Source organism: Alligator sinensis, unplaced genomic scaffold (assembly GCF_000455745.1).
Source record: "Alligator sinensis unplaced genomic scaffold, ASM45574v1 scaffold662_3, whole genome shotgun sequence".
In the NCBI taxonomy this organism is placed as follows: domain Eukaryota; kingdom Metazoa; phylum Chordata; order Crocodylia; family Alligatoridae; genus Alligator; species Alligator sinensis.
This window is the reverse complement of record NW_005842908.1, coordinates 86,647-109,831: the sequence shown is the minus strand read 5'-3', so window position 1 is coordinate 109,831 and position 23,185 is coordinate 86,647. Positions and strand designations below refer to the sequence as shown.

General features: G+C 50.3%; 1 protein-coding gene across 4 annotated transcripts in view; it reads right to left on the bottom strand.

The window, feature by feature from the left end:
• Nucleotides 1-23,185, bottom strand: part of LOC102370503 (NACHT, LRR and PYD domains-containing protein 12-like) — a 39,614-nt gene that overhangs the window by 5,922 nt on the left and 10,507 nt on the right. For 3 of the 4 annotated variants that reach the window (XM_006036028.3, XM_006036027.2, XM_006036029.3), the window contains exons 2-5: nucleotides 18,568-18,835; nucleotides 14,529-16,284; nucleotides 10,623-10,697; nucleotides 3,840-4,010 (exon numbers count right to left, since the gene is read on the bottom strand). In XM_006036028.3, coding sequence (XP_006036090.1) covers nucleotides 3,840-4,010; nucleotides 10,623-10,697; nucleotides 14,529-16,284; nucleotides 18,568-18,646 — 2,081 coding nt within the window. In that variant the 5' untranslated portion in view covers nucleotides 18,647-18,835. The remainder of the gene's footprint in view (nucleotides 1-3,839; nucleotides 4,011-10,622; nucleotides 10,698-14,528; nucleotides 16,285-18,567; nucleotides 18,836-23,185) is intronic. The other variant, XM_025192265.1, reaches the window with a different exon arrangement.

The window sequence follows — 23,185 nt, the reverse complement described above, 5'->3', positions numbered from 1 at the left end:
CTTGAAAACGGGGACCACATTGGCCCTTTTCCAGTCCTCCGGGACTTGGCCTGTGTGCCACGAGCATTCAAATATTCCCGCCAGTGGCTCTGCAATGATGTCGGCCAGTGCCTTCAGCACCCTCGGATGGAGCTCATCCGGGCCTGCCGACTTAAAGGCATCCAGTTCTTCCAAGTGACTCTGCACCATCTCAGGGTCTATGCATGGATTGCAAATATTTGGGCTCAAGGGCTACTTAGGGAGTTTTGGTGAGCTGTCAAGGGCCAAGTCAGCACCCTCTCCCCACCCCTACAAAAGCTCACCAAAATACTCTAAGCGGCTCTAAGTGCTTCACACTGGGCTAGGTGGCTAGGATGGGGCCATGGGCAGGTGAGAAGCAGCATCTGGGAGCAGGATGGGTGGCATGGGCAGCTGCTGCCTCCGGAATCGGGGTGGGGGGGGGGATTTGCCCCCCCACTGGGCAGTCAGTGACCGGGGGGGGTGTCCCAGAAGTGCCAGTGAAGCTTCTCCTGGTACCCCCACTCCCTGGCTGGCACTCTCAGGGGGGACACCAGCATTCCCGTCTGCCATCCCTGCCCATCGCCTAAGCGGGAAATGCTAGCTGTCAGGGGATGCGCACCAGCGCTCTCAGGAGACCTCCGTGCATTTCCTATGCATCGCCTGTGATGGCTAGGAAGGGGTTGGGCTGAGACTGCAGGGTAGTGACAGCGTGCGGCTGAGGCCTAGGGCAGAGCCATGATCCGCTCCCCACATGCACCTGCAATGGATACCGGTTCCATAGGCAGGGTCGTGTGGAGAGCGGATCACAGCTGTGCCCCAGGCCCCAGCCCCAAACTTTCATTACCCTGTGATCCCGATGTGTCCATGGAAACCACCTGGGACCTGCATGGGCAGGGCATGCGGCCAGGTGGACTGGATGGGGCCGGGAGCTGCATTCAGGAACAGGATGGGTGGGACTGGGGTCCGGACTCCACAAAGGGGAGTCCATGGTGGTTGTTACCAGGCAATCCTGCAATCCAATAGCAGAGTAAAGGTTCTTTATCCCCTTACAGCAATGATTCTCAACTAGGGTGATGCAGCACCCTAGGGTGCTGTGAGATCATTTATGGGTGTCACATGATACTAGCATTGTTAGGTGTTCAAACACCTACATGTGATTCACATGATAAGCCTAGAGATTTCCAATAGGAATCCAGAGTGTCCAAACTCTTCTGTACTGTTGGGGGCTGGCTGAGGTCTTTGCAACAGAAGCATCACTCTAGTATTTTTCCATCGTCAAGAAATGAGTGAATGCTAAAGCTAGCATTTTCTCAGGGGGTCTTGAGTCTAACGAAGGAGACATGGAGTCTAAGGAGGATGTGACCCAGAAGGCCCCAACTCAGCAAGGAGATGCTGAAGCAAGGCACAGGCTCATAGAGCCATCTCAACCAAAGTGGAAGGTATGAGACCCTGTCTCTTCAAGTAAAGGACCTCCCCATCCCCAAAAGGAGTCTTGAGAGCTCTGTCCCATGGGCACTTTCACTCCATGGAATTCCCCATTTAATCCTCTTTTGTGTGGCTGTCTGTGAGCAACTTCCAGAGGGATACCGAAGTGGGTAAGTCAACAGACTTCAGGCTGTCACCTGTTGACTGTCAGAAAGGCTTCCTGTCAATGATCACAGCTGTAGTGATGTATACGGCAACCCAAAGTCTCTGATTCACAATTGTGGGCATATATTGGGCTATTTTGCTACTCTAAAGGTGAAGGAGATATCTGTATCTGGACCAGGACCTTATGATGTCCTGGCCCAGTTTCATGCAGAATAACTTATACAGGGTGGATGAAATCCAGGGGATTTTTACTGAGGGGCCAGTGATGAGGTGCCCATTGACACTTCAGTATCATCCCAAGTGTAAGGCCAGGACCTAAGGTACGACCATCCCTCATGGACTCCCATATCTTCTACCTTTTGGGCCCTCAGTGCCTCCCCCACAAATCTCCTAAATTCGTTGAAGTTGGCCCTTCTGAAGTCAGGGGCTTTAGTCTTGGTATAAGCCCTCAACACCCTGCGCTGGATGGTGAATTCCAGCAGGCGATGATCACTGTCACCCATGTGGTCAAAGACCTGCAGTCCCCTCACCAGGTCATCCCCAGTGGCCAAGACCAGGTCCAGCAAGGCATCTCCCCTAGTGGGGCTGTGCACCTCCTGGATAAGGTGGAGGTCCTGTTTCAGCTAGGAACCTACGCGAATGGTCAGACCTGGCTGACTGCTCCTCCCAGCAGATGTCTGGGTAGTTTAGGTCCCCCATGACAATGACATCCCTAGACCCAAAGGCCTCCATAAGAATAGAGATTCTGCCACCTTTCTGAGCAGCCTGTTCCAATGCTTGACTACCCTCAGTCAGAAAGTTCCTCCTAATCTCTAATCTAAATGTTTTCTGCTACAGTTTGAAGCCATTGCTCTTAGTCATATCCCCTGTGACCACAGAGAAAATCTCCATCCTCTCTATAATCACCCTTCAGGTATCTGAAGACTGTTATCAGATCCCACCTGCAGGCTTCTCTTTGCCAAACCAAATAATCACAGTTTTTTACACCTCCCTTGTAAGTCTTGCTTTCTAGGCCCCTCATCATCTTTGTCACTCTCCACTGGACTCTTTCCAATCCGTCCATGTTTTTCTTGAAGTGAGGGACCCAAACTCAAGTAAAACATTGCAAGAGCAGCACTTAACAGCTGCTGTCCTGCCCTCAAGAGCTCAATTCCAACTCAGAAGTGCCTTGAGTCTGTGAAAACCCAATGCTCTCCTCTTCCAAAACAGATACAGGGGCCTAAAAAGCATCCCAGAGGGAAGCAGGCCTGGGTCCAGTGAGAGGAACAATCCAGCCTCAGCTCTGACATGGACTGTTTACTCAGCACCAGTAGTGACACTGGAGGATTCCCATGCCAGAGAAGCATCTCTGAATGTCACAGAGCTGGCTTAATACAATTGCCTGGGTGCAGAGAGCTGTACATGGGGGTGTGGTCAGGGCACTGCTGCTTAGCAATCCCTAGCTGCTGTAAGGGTCCCTGGGGGCTGGCCCAGCTGCCTTAAGTCAGGATAGACTCTGGAGCAGGGTGATCAGTGCTAAGTTGACCTGGCTGGTCAAGAGCAGCTGATGTGGCTGAAGGGGCTGCTTTCTGCCCAGGTCAAATTGTTGTTGGTGAGTGAGAGTGGGAGTGGTACTGAGGGGGCAAGTCTGACCCTGCCCCTTCTTCCTCACTGGTCAGTAACAGACTGGCCCAGACCTTTTGCACCCTGACTTTCTCAATGCTGATTGGTCACGGGTGAAGCTCAAGCAGTGGTGCTGAAGGGAGCAGGGGTAGTGAAGTGAGGGGCAATAGTTATTGGTTTCTGCCTTCAGGTCCCTAGTAGCAAATTCTAGTGCTTATATCCATGGATGGCAAAGTACTTGGCCCAAGGTGTAAATGCCATGCTGCTATTTGTAGTTGTATTGTAGACCTGACAGCCCAGGGAACAAGGGAAAAGCACAATTTGTCTAGAAATAACCTTTACTGGACCAAGCAGATAGTGCATCTGGCACCTCCCTATCTGGCATACACATTTTTTAAACTCTCTCCCAGTTATGTGGTTGGGCCAGAACAAGATGCTTCAAAATGAGCCCTGCATTGTACCCATTTTACAGGCGATGAGGCTGAGGCATGGGAAGTGGAATGCTCAACACAGTGGGACTCCATTCACTAAGCTCCCCTTTGCTTAGTGCCCTGAACCAGGCCCATGTGTCCCCCTCAGATGTTCATTTTCTGCACCGGGTGCTTTCCAGAAAGCATGTGCCCAGAAGAAGCCCCTGCCCTCCTTACCGCAGTCTCCGCAGCCTGCAACTAGGATGCTTCAGCCCCTTACACAGCTGCTGCACGCTGGTGTCCTCCAGACTGTTGTCACCACCCAGCTCCAGCTCTGCTAGGCGAGGGCTGCAGAGCACATTTGCCAGGTCCTTATAGCCAGCGCCTGTGAGGCTGCACCACCACAACCTGCCAGACATGTGCAAAATGGGACTCGTCACAGCCACTCTGACAGCCGGCCCCATCCGCCAACCCCTCCCCTTGACCAATCAGTCCAACAGTCTCACCACACCCTGTCCCAAGTTCCACCCCTTGGCCAATGGGAAAACAGTGCGAGATTAGACCCCAACATTTGGCCTTCACCTTTGAACAATGAGCACTGAGAATGGCCCAGACCTTTTGGGTCCCAGCTCTGTCACTGAATAATGAAAAAGGGGTGAGGTCACAGAAACACAAGAACGGCCATTTACTGGGTCAGACCATAGGTCCATCTTGCTCAACCTTCTGTATCTGGCATGGTTTACGGATGCCCCTGACACCTGTCCTTTCTGGGAGCGGAGGGAGACCCTGGTACACGCCTACTTACAGTGTACCTGGCTGCAGCCCCTTCACCACTTCCTCCAGAACCTCCTGCTGAGGTCCTGGCTGCACTTTTCCCTGCACCTTTTTATGTACACACTTCCCATCCATTGCCCTAGCAAGTCTCCGGACCTCCTGGTCAACATCCTCCTGGCCCTGGTTAAGCTAGTAATCCCTGTCACCAGGAAGGAGTCTCTGGACAGGAGCCGCTTTCCTGTCCCTGGTCTGATCCCATCTCCAGGCAGAGTATCATTGGGCAGTGTCCACTGGATCCTTGGACTCATCTGAGGGCCAGTGGACACCGTCTGATGTGCTCTAATTGGTGTCCCCCCTTGGTGCACTCGTGTTGAACCTCCAACCTCCACTCCCATACCTGCTTTTTTCAGTTGTCTCAAGAAAACACTTGCTATATCTTCAGTGGGCTCCCTCTTAAGGAAGGCTTATAGTTTTACTTGGTGGGCCTAGGCCCATGCCCAATGGCATAACAAATAGGCCTGTGTCACACAGGGGCAGACAGCGGATGCTGAAAGGGAGAGTGAACTGGGTCCGCCCAGGTTTATTTCAATTTCTCACTCACTTGCAGCTTCCAGCATTTAAGGTCTAGGAAGTTCTGATTCAGAGGCCATGTCCCTCACTCCTGTGCTCAATAGCTACTGGTACCCCTTTCTTCCAAGCATGTGTCTAGTCCCTTTGTGAATCTGGCTAAACTCTCAGCTTCCACTGCATCTGGTGGCAATGAGTTCCACTCTTTAAAGACAAACTGGGGGAAAGGAACTTTCTTGTTTCATAGTTTCATAGATGTTAGGGTTGGAAGGGACCTATTATATCATCGAGTCCGACCCTCTGCCCTGGGCAGGAATGAGTGCTGGGGTCAGATGACCTAATCTCCTTTTAAACACCTCCAAGGAAGAGGATAGCATCACTTCCCTTGGAAACTTATTTCATATTCTGGCAACCCTCACTGTAAAGAATGTTTTCCTGATGTCCAATCTGAATTTGCTCTCTTCCAGTTTGTGGCCACAATTTCTAGTTACCTGAACAGGCGCCCTGATAAATATTGTATCCCCTATTTCTTGCTGCCCCCCACAATTAATTTGTAGGTGGCCATGAGATCACCTCTCAGCCTACTCTTGTGGAGGCTGAAGAGGTTCTCCCAATCGGTCCACATAGGGTTTTTTCTGTAGGCCTTTAACCAAACGAGTGGCCCTCCTCTGAACCCTCTCCAGGCCATCCACATCCCTCCTGAAGTGCGGTGCCCAAAACTGGACACAGTACTCCAGCTGCGGCCTAACCAATGCCATATAGAGGGGAAGCATCACCTCCCTAGACCTGTTTGTGATGCACCTACTTATGCAAGAAGGATGTGGTTAGCTTTACTAGAAAGGGTGCAGTTAGCTTTACTGGTTCTATCTTCTATCTTGTGTTAGTTTTAAACTTACTGCCTACTAGTTTCATGTTCTGACCCTAGTTCTTGTATGGTGAGAGACAGTAAATAAATCCCTATTGACTTTCTCTTCATAATTCAGTATTTTGCAAATGCTTGCCATGTCCCCTGTCAAGCATCTCTTTTCTAAATTGAATAGGCCTAGTCTCTTTAGTCAGACTTCCTCCCTAAGCACTACCTCTGCTCTCCCACTAATCAAACACAATTTGGCCTGGGTGGAAGGCAGCCCCTTTAGTTTCACCTACTCTGCTTTTGACCAATCAGAGCTAGCAGCCACTGGGGTAGTGTTGGATAGACTAGAGCCTGGGCCCCTGGCATGGTCTTTCTAAGGCTTCAGCAGAAACTTGACTCAACGAGGCCTCAGCTTTTAGCAGGCCTCTTTCCTCTGTCTTAGCTTCTAACTAAGTCTCTCACCTTCCCTCTTCCTTCCTGGAAGATAGAACCAGGCTCAGCTGGACAGACAAAAATATAAGACTACAATGTCCAGGTCCTGGCAGGTCTCAACTAAAAGATAAGTCAAAAGTCAAGTGACACATCTTCCAGGGAGACAGGGAGGTCTGAAGGGAGATTCAGCAGTAAGGGGACAGCTAACTGGTGTGCCTACCAAAGAAATTAAGTAGGGTACTCCTCCTGGGCATCTGTGAGGTGATGGGGGATTGGTTTTCTTATGTGATCATTGGTATCCAATTGGCTTCTATGGTTACTCAATCTGAAGACAGGTGGCAATCTGTGCTAGTCTGAAACCAAGGAGGGAGGTCAGGGCAGACTCTTAGGGCATTTATACACATACTTTGTCTGCTCCGACACGCTGGAAATCCAGCATGTCAGAGCGGACTCGATTAATCGAGTTTGCTCTGCATGCAAGCAGATGTGCACCGCGTGGTGTTGTGCACAGTGGTATAAGTGGCAAAAAGCATTTCAGCGTGCAGGAAATGGCAGCGGTGCACTTTTGAACTAAAACACCTTTGATGTATTTTAGTTCAAAACTTAGTTGATGTGTTTTGACATGTATTTTGTTGTTTATACAAATGTATGTGCCACAGCGCCGGGTGCTTATAAAAGTGCCTGGCGCTGCAGCACAAATATGTGTACAAATGCCCTTAAAACTAAAGGTTCAGACACACAACATTTTGTAGGCAACAATCTACTCTGTCAAATGCCTTTGGAGGAGAAACCAGGTATAACACAGGCATTAAAGATATAGCTGATCTATCATGATTTGGACACGAAACTCCTGTCAGTCTGATCAGATGGCCAGCAGCGATTAAAGGCTCTTCAGTTATGCTTGTTGTGTCATTTCATTAAGCTTACTAATTACGATGTGCAGTTAGTGGGATGAAACTGAACTGTGCCAGGCTGGGGCCTACCCAAGGTGGCTACCCATAATAAATGGGCAACTATAGTACTGGACTTAGCATGAGCATATACACCCTAAGGATGCAAGGCTGTCACCTACTGTCATTTTATTCCCCCTGTGGCATCACAGGGAAGTCCCGTGCGCACTAAACACAAGCTCACTCATCCATAACCCCTGCCAAACCCCACACCCACATCCCAGAAATCCCACACACCACTGCTGCCTTCTGCTTGGCCTTCTTCCTCATGAGAACTACTGGAATCCATGGTCCCTTCACTAAAGGAGGGAAACCTTGAATGCCTGAGGGAGATAAAGGAACTCTGAGGTCAGTGTGGGAACAGGAAATCCCACAGTCTGGATGGTGAATCCAAGCCCTGGGATATGAAAGAGGAGGGGAGATTCTGAGAGCATGAAGGAGGTGGAAAGAAAAGCTCTGAGGGGGCATATAATGGGGAGACAAAGAGCAACCCTCATCACCAATAGCTCCTAGAGGGAAGAGAGAAAGGCATGGTGTTTCTAATGACAGCCATGCTGTGATGCACAGGAAGAAAGCCCGAAGGGAAAGGCAGGGAAAGTGGAGAGAAACACAAGCCTGAACATAGAAACCCTGGTGAGAAGACACCAGGGGCAACAGGGGTGAAGAGGGAGGAGAGGGGAAACCCTGCCAGATACAGTGGAGGGAAGAGGATTGACGAGATGTAGAGGAGAACACATGAGAGTCGGGTGTCAGGAGAGGCTCTGGAGAAGGGAGTATTGGAGGGAAGGGTGGAAGGAAAGATTTAATGGGGGAAAGAGCGGGAAAATGATTGCTCATATTTCCTAGCATACCACACGCCCCCAAATAAGACCCACATTTTGTTTTGTGAAGGCAGAGTGAAGGGAAAAAACACAAGATCTTTCCAGGATCTTCTCTGCCACAGCACATGGTTCCTGTGGCTGAACAGAGGTTGCATGCAGCAAGGGCAGAGCCCGTTCCTCAGTGTCACCCGTCCAACTTGGCAGCAACTGCGAGAGGGTTAAACCTCTGGTTGTGGAGCTGGAGAGAGCAAGTGGCACTCATGAATGGACTCCACCCTTCCTCTATGGAGCCAAGAGCCCAACACAGCCCCTGGGCAGCCATTCCAGGGTCCCCCATGCCTCCATTCAGTGTGAGAAAGTTTCCTTAAGATATGCACCTTAATTTTGGAGGGCTAGTTTTCAGGGGAACAGTATGTGTGGTATGTGAATAAACATGGTAGTTAAACAGCTAGTGGAAAAAACACGGGTGCAAGAGCAAAACTCTGGCTGGAGAGACTGACGTAGGTCAGCAGGGTGTGTGGGGCACTGTGGAATTATACTGAGGTCTCACCATGCCACCGCATTTGCTCTGCCACTGCATGCACTGGGACTGGGCAAAGGGGCATGGCAGTGATGAACACAGGATTGCACTGGCTTGGGTGCAATCCCCTCTGTACTGCTGCAAGGACATGTATGTGTGTATGAATGTGTGCAAGTGAGTATGTGCATGCCTGAGTGTGCACATGTGTGCATACACGTGTGTGCATGCATAACTGCATGTTTGTGAGTGCATATATGTGTGCGCATATGCATGTGCATGTATATGTATGTGTGAGAGTGTGTGTGCATGCATGTGCGTGTCTGTGTGTGCATGTTATCACAACAGCTCCTAACCTGGCCAAGATCCTCTGGCAGAGGCAGCCTCAGAGTCTGTTTATCCATCCTGCATGGTGCTGAAGTGCTACGCTCCACAGAGCCATTCCAACAAGCAGACCAGTGCAGATGCTGGGGTCTTGGAACAGTGTATTTCCCAAGCCACAACCTGTCAGGAGGGATCAGCCTGGGTGCCGGCCCTGGTCCCATTCAGATGAAAGTACAAGTTCAGGCTTTTCCCATTCACATCACTGGGAAGAGCAAAGAAACAAGAGACAGGAGAAAGCAAGAAGAGGACAGAAAGAAGCAGAAACAAAAGAGTGGTGGATAGGACACAGAGACAAAGAGGGAGAAACTCGTAGGTAAGATACCATGGTGATAGGCACCTATGAGCTCTTCTCTCTTGCCTCCAGGAGTCCTCCTTGTGCCTCAAGCCACCTCTTTATTCTCCATTCAATTGCGTTCAGTGTCAAGAAATACCAGGCTGAATTAAGCCAGAGAGATCAAACCCATTTGGCCCTGTGAGTCAGCCTGCAGGGTGGGGCTGCAGGCTAGACTCGGAGCACAGGACTGTGTCATGGGGCCTTGTGGAGCTGCCCGTGGCTGTGAGGCAAGGGATGACAGCATTAGCTGTCATGGCTCCTGCACCTATGGCAGTTGGTACAGGCACTGGCAAATTTCTAACTCGTGGCAGCTCCAAAGGCCAGATGACATGGCTGTGTGGGCCAGATCTGGCTGATGGGCTATAACACTGGCACCTCTGCTGCAAGCCAACCCCACACAGATTTCAGCCCTCAAACAATGGTTGACCAGCGTGCACCACAGGTGTCACTGGTGTCACAGGAAGCCTCTGAGTGTGGCATGTGGCAGATCAGCAGGGATCCTGGTTTTCTCTGATTTTTAAAAAATAAATAAATCACAAATTCTCTGATAAAAACCCCAAAATCCATTATTAAAATGAAAAGCGCCCTGCAGCACCCCCAACCCTGCTGGTGCCCCTCACATCCCCCAATGCTTCTCCCAGCCCTGCTGGTGCCCCTCACTGCCCCCACAACAGTCCCACCCGCCCTACTCATGCCTCTTGCCCCCATCCACAGCCCTTGCCCCACAGCCCTGCCGGAGGGGCCCCCAGCTGCCAGAGCTATGGGGCCAGGGCCCCAAGTCTGCAGTTCCCTGCCCCCAACAGCAGGCAGCTGCAGCAAAAGCAGCATGGAGCTGCTCGGGCAGGGGTGGGGATGGCTCCTGGCTCCCCACAGCCTTGTTGGTGCTCCCAGCCATGACCTGCAACCCCAGTCCTGCCAGAGGGGTCCCCAGCTCCTGCGAGCCCCACTTACCGCACAGACTCCAGGAGAAGAGTGAGGCTGAGCCCTGACTGGCTGAGAGCCTCAGGCCCCGCCCTTCCCCCTCCCCCTCCTCCCCAGGCAGGACTGGGGTTTTCCCACCCTGTTTGCAAACAGCTCTTGGAGGCTGGACCTCAACCAGCCTGCAGAGCTGTTTGCAAAAGCAGGGTATCTGCAGATTTCTCTGCTAAAAGGAGAAATCCATGTTTTCTCTGATAAAAAGGGGAAATCCGTGGTTTTCTCTGTTTTTCCATGGGAAACGGAAAACCCGGATCCCTGCAGATCAGGGAGGGGACAGAGCACAGCAAAAGGCAGAGGAGCAGAAAAGCAGAGCAGAAAGCACAGCAGCAGACTGGGCAGGGAAGGGGACTGGAGTGGCACTCAGGGAGGGCACAGGGCTAATTTGTTTGACAAGGAAAGATGTTCCTTACTTCAGTGTCTTTAAGTTACAGCTTGGGTCCTTCAGGGCTTGACACAGCAGGTAGATAGGAGAAAGTCGTGGATCCCTAGAGAGAGAAGAAAGACACTTTTAATGATTCTCAACAGGCAAGGCTTAATTCTGTTTTATATTATCATAGGCTCATAGCACAGCTAGGGTGGCAGGGCCCCCTGGACATTACACCTAGTGATCCCAAAGCAGAATCATTTCCACCATTATCCCACACCCCACAGAAGGTTAGTCCTTGTCTAACCTATTCCTAAAACTACAGGCAACCCTATCACACAATTGTAAGACACACTGCCTAAAGACTAGGGCTGTGCAAAATTTCGACCACTGTTCATTTCGGCAGTGTTTTGAGAGTTTCGACACTCGAAATTCCGAATCTGAAACTAAACAGGAAACATGTTGAAATGTTCGAAACAAAATGAAACAAGTCGAAATATTCTGAATAAGTTTCGGCGTTTTGAAGGTGTTTCGAAGCTGGGCTTTCAAGGAAAGAGAAAGTAAGGAGAGGGAGGGGGAAGACGGGGGAACAGACTGACATCTGTACATCGGCCGTGTGTAGGGGGTTCACGTGCACCCCCGAGCATGGTGGTGCACCCCCTGCGAAAAGGCGCCGCCGACATTGCTGGCAGCACCTGTGGGTGGTCGCCACACACCACCCCCTCACCTCACCGCCAACACCGCCGGTAGCGTTTGTGGGTGGTCCACGATTGCCACTGGCTGCCGCTGCCAGCGATGTCCGCGGGTGGTCTGCTGGTTGGCGCTCACCACCCCTGCTGCTGACAGCATGGCGGCTGCCTGTGGAAGCTCCACGCTTACTACTGCTATGTTCCTGCTGCCGACCACGCTGCTGCCGCCTGCCACAGCTCTCCGTGCCCCCCCAGTCGCCATCTCTAGGGACCCTACTCTGTGACAAAGTACAGTTTCCCAGAAGCCTCTGCACTTATCTCCTTGAAACTTGGCAGGCTTCATGCCCTCAGAAGGGGCTACCACAGCTGTAATTTTCATTAGAATCAGGCACGAAATGGCAAAGTTATAGGCATTATAGGCATTTTAGTCATTCCCCATTATAGCCTATGGCCGAAACACCGGAACAGTGTCAAAACAGCGTTGAAACTCAAAACATATAGATGTCTCCAATGTTTAGGACTTTGTGTATTATTCAGCACTCACTCTAGCATTTCCAGAGACAAAGTAGAAACTTTTGCACATCTTAAACCATAAGCGTTGCCTCTTAAATTACCCTCAAAGTCCAAAAGTATGAGGCTCTGCCCTCAATGTTAGGTGCTGCATGACTGATGTTGCATTTGGATACCCTATCCTGGTGCTAGAAGACACAGATCCCCATACACGCTAGCAGTGAAAGGAATAACTGAGTTCTGTTAGTGCCTCGAGACCATTTAGTTATTAGGGCTATCAGGAAAGAATTCAGGTTCCCTCAAAGGAGCTAGAAAGAGCCAGTCTGTGTGGGCAGCAATGACCATCGAGAGGCTCAAGGTGTCCTGACTCAGGCAGAAGTTGGACATGGAGCATCTTAAGAGGTCTGAAAGAAGCTCTGGAACTAGGAAGGGTCTTGGGAAGAAACCCAGGGTATAGGTGGTTGGGAGCTGGTGCCTCTCTGGGGCTGGAGGTTATGTAGGAGTCAGGAGAAGTGTCAGGTCCTGTAAAATGCTAGAGAAAAAGTAAGGCCTTGTGGGTTGCTGTGCCAAAAGAGGAGGGAATGTGAAGACATTTGTGGGTGGTAGCTTTTCTTGGACCGACTGCCTCACTGGGAGAAATTTTAGACAAACTTTTGTGCTCAAAGTGCCCTTTGCACAGCAAGGATACCTGAGGAGGTCTTGTCCTTAAGTGCACTAGGACAGCTAGGATAGGACTGACCCACTTTTGAACAGCTAGGGGCTGCACACTGTGCACGCCACGTGCTGCATGAGCTCCCAGAGGCAGGGGCAGGAAGACAGGGGGAAGTGGCAGTGGGGTGAGCCTTACAGCCATCCACTAAATACAGTCCATGGCAAGCAGATGGAAGAAAGGTACCAAGACCAACTGGTCAATGGTGGGAGTAGCATAGGGCCCTTCAGGTAGAGGGCCCCAAAACTAATGAGGACAGGGCTATGGTAAGTCTGTGTAACGAACTGGCAATAGAAAAGCCATGGATTGTGGGGAGTTCTCTAAAGATTTCACCCTGGCATCCACTGGATGTCCAAAAGGCAAAGAGCATGTCAGGAGTTAATGAGCAGGAGACTGAATCCTGCTCTAAACGGCTTCTCTCTGCAGTTGGCAACTGAGGTAATCTGAACAGGATACATCTTTAGCAGAAGCTAATATTCTGGATGCAGTTGCATTTGAGGTGTTTCTTGGCACAAAGCTCAGAGTTTTGTAATGCCTTTCCCCATAAAGCCTTTCAGCTCCTCTGGGTGGGGTGGGGTGGGAGAGGAAGAGGTGAGCTCCTGTAGATCTGGGCCTGCTATCAGGGAGAGATTTCTCCGAGTCTCTTGTGCCACAGAAATTCAAGCCAGTCTGTGAGAAGAGTTGGCAGGGTGAGATGAACTGGATCACCCAGGAGCTGGCTAACAGGTCTGCACCATTCCTATATGTACTGTGTTCTTGCAAGATTTCTAAATGGCCCCAGAGCAACTGGTGACCTGGGATGCCATCTCCCTGATCTAAACAGAGAAAGGGAGATTAGCAGATCTGAACTTAGCTTGACAGGGCAATCGCTGCCATCATTTGGACATTTCAGCTAATGGAACTGCTACTAAACCACAGCATTTGAACTTTCCTTGGTATTGCTAGCAATACTGTGGATAACTTGTACCAATGCTCTGCAAGATTGTGGGGTAGGAGGCAATGTTGATGCAATTTGGGCGCAGACTGGTTTGGCCTCTATCAGAGTTAGAAGTGAAAGTCTTATGAAATAGGGGAGGGCATTATCAAGAGTACTGAAGGCCATCAGGAGGAGTGAAAGAATGCAGAAGGTAGGCCGTGTGATTTCTTATTTCTATGATTCATAGGTTTTTGTAGAATGCAGGTCCCTCTGCAGTTTTCATCATTAAACACAGCCATTTTTTAAAGGTCCTTTGACCCTTTCAGAGTTAATAAAGCCCAGAAGAATACTGATGCATCACAAAAAATAAGCCTTTTCATTTATGAAATTATGTATGTGTTTCAGAAACCCAGACACCATTATTTTCTTGCATACAACACACACTCCTTCTAACCAGCTGTTAGAAATTGGTAGGGACCTACTAAATTCAAAGCAAAAGTGGGCTGCGCAGCAGCTTCTTTATCTCGCAGATTCCCCTTCATGCCATCCTGCTGCTCACTCCTGATCAGCACGGTGGCAAAAACCATGGTTTTAAATATGGCACCATTGTTGCCTCCTGGCCAGCCACCAGCAAGGAACAGGTGATTGGCTGAAAGGCCCCAATGGCCCTGCTGCTTGTTGCTGACCAGATGGGAGGCAAAAACAGCACCATATTTAAAACCATGGTTTTTGCCACCCTGCCGATCGGGAGCAAGTGGCAGGGCCCCTCCACCAACTGGTGGGGGAAGGGAGGGGGGGAGGGGGACATGCAGGGGAACCTGCAAGATTAAAGGAGCTGCTGTGCAGTTTACTTCTGCTGTGAGTTTGGTAGGTCCCTAGAAACTGGATTGTGCATTATGTGTGAGAAATATGGTAAGAAGTTTCTGGCAGTTACAGGCAAAAGTAAAAGTAAAATCTACAGCTGACTCAGAGGGAGAAAAACAATGAGCAGACTCAGCTCTCTAGTTGCAACAACTCAATTACTACAAGAAAATATTTTTTTTTCTTCTTTTTGCCTTTCAAATCAAGGGGTGTATTATATTCCTGGGTGTGTTGTATGTAAAAAAATAAATAAATGGTAATACTCACAGAGGTGCTTGCTTTTGTTGTCTTGGGAAATCATACAGGTCTCCAAATCGGAATTCGCAGGATTTCAGACCAAGTGATTCCAGTTTAGGGGCATGTCTTAGGCAGAATGAAAGCACAACCTGATCTATTTTGGTAAGAATCCGGTGAGTTACATTGATGTAAGTGACCTGACTCAGTGCACTTCGCACAAAACTTTCTTCCTGAATTTCATACAAACAGTGAAACTCCTCAAACTGGTATGTTTTCTCAAGGGTCTGTGTTAAGGGCAACAGTGCCCTATATGGTCCGGAAGCCAGTACCCCATAAGACTCCAAGAACAAAGACAATGTTCTGGGTTTGGTCCTAATCCACTCTAGTAAGTCTGACTTAATTTTGGGTGAAAATCTGTAACTAAGTTTTTTCTCCAGGTCCTTCATTCTCTCTTCATTTAAGAGCCCAAAGAGAAACCGCACTGTTAGCATTAAATAGTTTCTAGTTTTTCCATAGTCCGCTAACATTTTTTTTACATGCTTCTTTTTAATTTCAAATTCTTTGGTTGCAATCTCTTCTTTTTCCAGAACATAAAACAATGCTGCAAGGAACTCTTGAAAAGACAAGTGAACAAAACTGTAAAGACATTCACAGTTGGCACCTTTTTGAAAAATATTCTCACTCAAAAAGAGAGAGTCTGATGTCTCTAAGCCATGCTTCTTCATTTCTTCAGCCCCAAACAAGATATTCTGTCTGCAAATTTGATCTGTAGCCAAGGAGCAAAGTCCCTTCAAGGTGGCATGGACTGCTGGGCTTGAATGTCTTCTGTGAGCCTTTAATAAACAGAAAAGGTAGAGCATGTACGTCCCAGTCATTGTTTTTGCAGTTTGTGCAATATCTTCCTCCCTTTCCATCTGCTGCTTCATAACTGTGCAGACAATCCAGCACACAAGGGGGACAAAGCATATGGTAAAGAGCATTTTTTCATCTTTCACCAAATGAAAAGCTTGGTTGGCTTCTTCTGCGTCATTAAAATACTTGTGGAAATATTCTTTCCTCTGTGGTTCAGCAAATCCCAGTATTTCAGCGTAGCGTGCCCGCCCCAAACACTGCCACAGTTTCTCCAGACCAGTTGGTCTTGTTGTGATTATTAGGTAGGATTCACGGAGAACCTTCTTCCTAAATAAACTGCTCAAGGTGGCTGCTATTGGCTTCTTCTGCCAAGGATCAGAGCAGAGATTACTTTCTGGTTGATCCAATAAAAATCTCAATTCATCAACGCCATCAATTAAAAACAGGAGTTTTTCTGGATGTGTCAACATATATTCAATTGGGGGACGCTCACTGGGACAGTTCTTTAGTATCAAATCAACAATGCTTGCCTGTTCACTGCCCAAATTAAGAGTCCAACAACTGATGTAGAAACTGTACTCAAACTTTTTCTGATAGAGCTTCTCAGATGCCCAGTCAAGCATGATCTTCTTGGCTGTCATCGTTTTCCCAATTGCTGCAGGTCCCACCAGCAGAACGATCTGTGGTGTTTGACCGTCTTCATCGGCCTTGAAGAAATCCACCATGGATATGGATCTTTTTTGCCCTTTCCCAATCTTGGCACTTCCCCAGGCCATGACATCTTGTTCCCTCAGATCTTTGTGGAGACAGTCCTCTACAATGATCAGCTTTGTGTATCTGTGGTCTAGAAGCACATTCTCCCCAAGACGAGCATTCAAGTCTTTCATTAGTCTGAACCTGTGCTGGACATGTTCCATATACTTCTGCCTATAACCTAAGTGAAAGGCAGGAAGCATTAGACCGACTGAACTGCCAGGTGAAGGAAAAGTTGTTAATGTTGCAATAAAACTATTTTAACAAACATAGTTGTACCTCATTACCATACTTTCTTGCATACAACACACACTGGAATATAATACACACCTTGCTTTTGAAAGGCAGAATCAAGAAAAAAAGATCTTTCCTTGCAATAAGTAACTGAGTACTAGCAGCAAGGGAGTAGTTTGCCCACTGTCCTTGAAGATGTTACTGTCAGTGTCACCTGGTAAGCATCAGATCAACTGCTCTTACCATAATTTTTGCATATAATGCACACTTCAATTTCCAGCAGCTGTTGTTTTGGTGAAAAGGTGTGTGTTTTTTCAAGAAAATATGGTATACTGTACCTCAGCCATCCCAGTGAATAACAGTAAGACTGGACCCCTTGTATCTAGTACATCAGGGGTGTCAAAATCAGCTTGAGCTAGATACACTGGGAAGCAGATGGGCAAGCACCTGCGGCAGTAGCAGGGTTAGTGGGAAAAGTGGCAGCGGCCCCATGTGGCCTTGGGACAAGCAGGGCTGTATTAGTGGAGTCCTCACTCACCTCCACACTGCTGATGGCCACATCCAGCAAGACCCTAAAGGCCTGAATTCTATGGCAGGCCCCCCGAGTAGCTCTGCTTCCAAATTAACCAGCTCACCAGTAGCTCAGCAGCCCAGCCACATTGATCAGCTCCATGGGCTGCATCTGGCCCACAGGCTGTGTATTTGACAGCCATGCAGTAGAGGAACTGCTTTATCAGCAACTGAAATGCAGCTACCTTTAGTGTACAACTAGTTGACCCCTCCAAGCAGCACCACATACCCATTTGGGACCAAAACAGACTACAAATATTATAGGTAGGAGTGCACTGATAAAGATTTTTGTGGCTGATACCAACGGCCGATTATTAACCAGCCATATTGGTCTATACTGATCTGATTGTAGCCCAGCAGCTTGGAGAGCAGTGTCCGGCTGGTAAGTTTGTGAGGGGGAGAAGGAGCATGGGGGCAGGGGGTTCAGATCAAGCCCTCCATGGTGAAGGAGGGACTGGGGCACAGGTAGCGGCGACGCTGCCAAGTGGGGGCAGTGAACGCAACCCTGGGAATGGAATGGAGCTGTGGGTAGCTCATCCTGGGGATGTCGGGGAGAGCGGCTCCTCGCCACTGTGTGCACCTTCAGGGGAGACATGAGGGGCATGTGCCCCTGGATTTGTGTGCAGGGTGAGGGCAGGCTGCCCACTGCAGGCTTGGGGCCAGGGGCTGCGCTTGCTTCTTCCCAGAGATGGGGCTGGGCTGGGGCAGGGAAGGTGGCAGCAGAGTTGGGTGGCAGGACTACAGGGAGGGTTGCAGCCACTCCAAGATTTACCATAGCCCTCCCTCCCAGTGCCACTGCTGCCTTCCTCAGCCCCACCTACCCCAAGTGCAGCTCTAGCTCAGCTCCTGCACTGGGAAGAAGCCAGCGCAGCTCCTGACCCCAAGCCTGCAGCAGGCAGCCTACCTTTGCCCTGCGCACAAATCTAGGGGGCACGCGGCATTTATCGGTGATGTTATCGGCTACACCAGGCAAAAGAAGCTGATGGCTGATAGTGTCGATTTTCCTTTTATCAGCGCTGATCTGATATGGACCGATATATAGGTGCACCTCTAACTACAGGCAATTGTGATCACTTGGAGAATCTATGGAGAATAGATGAATCCGGGTCTGTATCTGAAGGGTAAGCATGGTCCTGCCACCACAGTGCTCTTTCGGGCTCTCATACACTGATGACTGGAGCCACTTGCCTCCACAGTTCCTTCTGCTTGTCCCTGGGAACATGGGAGAAACTGGGGCAGAGGAATAAGTCAGGTTGAAAAGCATGACTCCATGCTCACCAGTCTGCTGCACAGTGCACTGCTTAGGACATGGGGGCAGCTGGGAGGAGGCAAAAGCAGGAGCTCCCAGCAGAGCAGCCATGGGCATCACCTGTCCATAGGACACTGGGATGGGCACAGGGCAGTGAATGGGAGAAGGGGAATCCTCCTCACACAGGGCCAAGTGCTGCACCACCCTTAAAAGGATCTTGCAGCACCCTTGCGTGCTGCGTCCCTGGTTGAGAACCTCCAAGCTAGATGTTCCAAATTTCCCATGGGGAGTTGGCCAAATGAAATCCCTGGAAGGAGAACAAGGAATGGGCCATGCAGCAGAGGCTTCTGGAATGACCTGTCCCCTCAGAGAAATGACTCAGGGATACCATTTCTTTGTGCTATTGTTTACCTCTGTCTTTTTCGTCCTTGATTTTTCCAGCGCCCTCATGGCTGCTGAAAATGTTCAAGAGCTTCATAGCAGTTTCCATTGCTCGGTCCTAGTTGAAGCGTCGTCTCAGGAATTTCATGGGATCCAACGTGTTGGCTTGGTTCCACTCCCTCCAGATGCTTGAACATTTATCATCACACAAACCTGGGTTGTTGGTATCTCAACCTGTGGACATCCTGTGCTCTCTCTGGGAGGTTCCTTGGAAACTGCAGAAGGATTTTGTCTGACCCTGGGGGAAAATACATTAGAGTAGTGGAGCCAACCTTTGTGGCAGCATGCTACAAGCTAAGTCCTTGTCTCCACTCTAAGTGCCACTTGTATCCCCTTCCCTTGCTTTGTCTGCTACTCTGCTCTCTGCTCCCAGCCCTGTACCCCCTCCTCCATCAGCTGCTCTGCTCTCCACTCCCTGCCCTGTGCCCCCAGTCCCATCAGATGTTCTGCTGTCTGCCCCACATGCTACTCTTCCCTGCCCTATCTGCTGTTGTTCTCCCTGCTCCCACCCAATTTGTCATGTGCCATACACAGAAGTGTCCCTTTCCACTTACGGCACATGTGCTGTGGCTTGGTCATCCCCAAGTTAGAGTCAGAGCTCAGCCACCTTTGAACACTGACAATGTTTAGGGTACCCTGTGGTGGTATAAAGCAAAACCCAGGTCCCATGTACATATTCCCAGTGTATTTGGGCATAGCTGGCTGTTGCAATTTATGCAATTAGGTAATGAGTCAATCTGCATACTTGTATACATGCAGATAGCAATCCTCAGATGCTGGGGATATTAGAGGTAAAAAGCACTGGTGGGGTATGGCACAGAACTGTACAGAACATTGTGGCTGTGCCTGAGGAAGTTGAGGGCATCCTAACATATCTGCATAGGGGCAGGGCCCCCTGTGGTCTTGGGTAGCTGGGGCTGCGGGGTAGAGGAGGGCTGGGGGTGGTGGAGCTCCTGCATTGGTTGGGGGAGGCGTGTGCTTGTAGGTACAGACTTGGCTGTGCTGGGACTAAAGTGGCTGGCTGCTGGCAGGGGAATGGGCAGAGGCCATTTGGGCAGCTCTTAAAGGACTGGGGGACTAAGCCAGGGGGAAATCTGCACTGGGCCTCCCCTGCATTATGTACTTGCCTCATGCTGGCAGAGGTGCTCAATAGCAGGGGTGTTAAACATACAGCCTGTGGGCTGAATCTGGCTCATGAAGCAGCTGTATCTGGCCTGGCAGGCTACCAACAAGGCACTGAAAGTTGCGGGGCATGGCTGGGGGAGGTGGCTTGCTACAGAACCATGGACAGACATGGCTATTAGCAGCAGAAGGGTGAGCAAGGGCTGACACTGTCCAGGGTGTCTGTCCTCTGGCCACTCTGCCACCATCACCGTGTGTCCTATACCCCATGTCAGACCCAGAACTAACACCATGTCACAAAAAACACGTTAGCAGCTCCAGTCCCACCACAGGGCAACACACAGCATGCACCAGGAGCCATCTCATGCCTTGGGCTAGATTAGGTCCACAAGGAGCCCTGCAGTCCAGATCCTGACTGGGGAAGGTGGTGAGCTTGACACCCCTACTCTACAACACTGCTTTGGCCATTGATAAGGACCTTCCATTAAAGATGTATCATGTTTAACATTAGGTCTTCATCAATGTACTAATTAGCAGGGAACCTTGGACCCTTTGGACAACCACCAACTTGGAATAGTCCTGGTTTCTGTTCGGTGTTTCCAGAGACATTTTTAGGTGAATATAATACAATCTGGTGTTGTATTGAAGGACTTTTTTTACATCTTTCTTTGCTACATGTCTTTGGTCTACACCAGTGGTTCTCAACTTCAGACCCAAGGCCTCCCTTGTTAGACTCAATGTCCCCCACAGAAAACGCCAACTCTTGGCTTTCACTTGTTTTTTGACCACACAAAAATAACTGAGCAATTCTTCTGTTGCAAAGAACTCAGCAAGACCACAACAGGTCAGAATGGTTTGGACACTGTACAGTATTCCTATTTGAAACCTTTGGGTTTCTTTTGTGAATCCTGTGTAGGGGTTTGCACCTCTAAGAGTGCCGATACTGTGCAGCACCCTTAAAAGGATGTCATGGCACCCCAGGGTGCTTCAGCACCCTGCCTGAAAATCACTGGTCTAAAGGGTGGTCATTGCATAGAGTAAGAGGAGGAGATGATTGACCAGCCTCACCCCTGGCATCAGACCCAGTTTGAATTAATATTCTCTCCTTAGTATTGTTTTAAAATCACTTTTCTTCATATAACCAAACAGCACAGCTGCCTCCAAGGATTAGGTAGGATTATAATGTGAAATGGATAGAAGATGGTCTGGAAGAGGATTCTCTCTCTTCAGAGAGAAGAGCTAGAGAAGAGAGAAAGGAGAGAGAGGAGGGAAGACAGGGAGGGAAAGCGGGGTGCTCAGCAGCTTTGCGGGGATGGGGTGCCGCTGCCCTGCCCACAGGGGATGCCGCCTGGCCAGGAGAATATGCCAGGCTGGGCCCTGGGGGGTTCCTGGCGTGGCATCTGTGGGCGCAGTGGAAACTCCCTGGGCTTGGGGAACAGCCACCCCAGAACCGAGCCAGCTGGGAGCCTACAGCGCGGCAGCCCTGCGGAGCGCCTGCCCCGGCCCTGAGCCTCAAGGGGAGCTGCGTATGGGCAAGGCTGAAGCTTGGGCCCGGTGCACAGGGAGACCAAGCCTGGAGCCAAAAGCCCCCCTGAGTCCAGCATCCTGCCTCAGCCATGCAGTGTCCCCTCATGAAGCTGTGGGGGCCCAGCCAGGCCCCACCTTGGGTGCTGCTGCGCACCTGCGCCCACCTGCCACAGCCCTTCCCAGGGTGACCTGCACCTTTCCAGGGGTGTGGGGGATTTACGTGTGGGCTGGAGGCGCTGCTCCTGGGCTCTGTGTTTCAGGAGCCATACACGATGCCATCTGCCTCCCGTGGTGGGGCAGCCAATGCACGCAAGGCCTACCCCGGGGTGCGCACAGGGGTGGGAGCCCCCCCACACCCCTGAATGAGCCTTCCTGGGGCTCCCACCATCCCCTGCGCCATTCACCCCAATCTGGCCCCTGCCCCTTCTCCCCCCCAACACACTCATCTGCTGGGCACTGATGCACCCGTGCCTGAGCAGCGTTCCTGGCCCCTGCAGCAAGCTGGGTTGGGGGCGGGGGGGTGCGCGTGTGTGCACACGTGCATGCGTCCTGTCCCCCGGCTTTCTGCTACCGCTCAGAGGGTGTCTGCAACCACTGGTGGTCTGCGTACCAGTTTGGGAACGGCTGATCTAAAGATCACCCAACATTCCAGTTTGAAATATCTCTCGGTGACATGGACCTGTTGTAGCTGAGCCCCGCTGTCCTCACCAGCATTTTGAAACATGACTCTTTCAAAAACATGCTCCATAGAAAATTGTTCAAATATTTCAAAATCAGTACAAGCTAAGTGTGAAAAACACAAGTAGGCCAGGCCCCAGCCATGCTGGAGAACCTGCACTTTGCTGTGACAAGATACATCCTTCTAGTAGGGATTGATAACATCATTAACTTCAAGGGAAAGTGGTACCAGCATGGCCTTGTAACTCCTGGATGAGAGGAGACTATCTAGGCGGCTTTGCCAACTGTGCCCTAACTTGCATTTTCCCCAAAAAACAGCTGGTGGAAATCAGGGTGTACATTATATGTGAGAAATAGGGATCCCCATAGATCCAGACATTAGTGGAGGGGAGTGGTGGCAACTTTATTGCTACAGCTCTGGGAGCCATGGCAAATACTGTTCCCACCAACTTCCCCACCATCAAATTTCCATACCCATGAGGAGCATCACCCTCCTGAGATGACACAGTTCTACAGGCCTCATCGGGCCAGCACACAATGCTGGTCCACACCTGGACCAGCCACACAGCCCTGGACCCAGCGCTTGGCCCTAGACCTGCCAAGCCAGATTAAGCTTAGGCCACAACCTCATGCCTGCCATGCCGTATCAAGACAGCAAGGGGGGTCAGTCCATGGGCCCTACCTGGCATATAGGGCTGGCAGGCTCCACTCCCTAGCTGCTGCTACTCACTTCATAGTATCATAGAAGTAGGGTCGGAAGGGACCTTGTAGATCTTCAAGTCCGATCCCCTGCCTGGGCAGGAGGAAAACTGGGCTCAAATGACCCTAGCCAGGTAGGCATCAAGCCTCTTAAAGACCCCCAGGGTAGGAGCCAGCACCACTTCCCTTGGAAGTTGGTTCCAGATCCTAGCTGCCCTAACTGTGAAGTAGTTCTTATGGATGTCTAATCTAAACCTACTCTCCAACAACTTGTGGCTGTTATTCCTTGTTATCCTGGTGGGCGCTAGGGGAAACAAGGTCTCCCCCAAACCCTTCTGGTCCCCCTAGTGAGTTTATAGGCAGTCACCAGGTCCCCCCTCAGCCTTCTCCTCTGAAGGCTGAACAGGTTCAGGTCCCGTAGCCTCTCATTGTAGGGTCTGCCCTGCTGTCCCTGAATCATGCGGGTGGCCCTCCTCTGGACCCTCTCAATGTTGTCCACATCCCTCTTGAAGTGGGGTGCCCAGAACTGGACACAGTACTCCAGCTGTGGCCTGACCAGTGT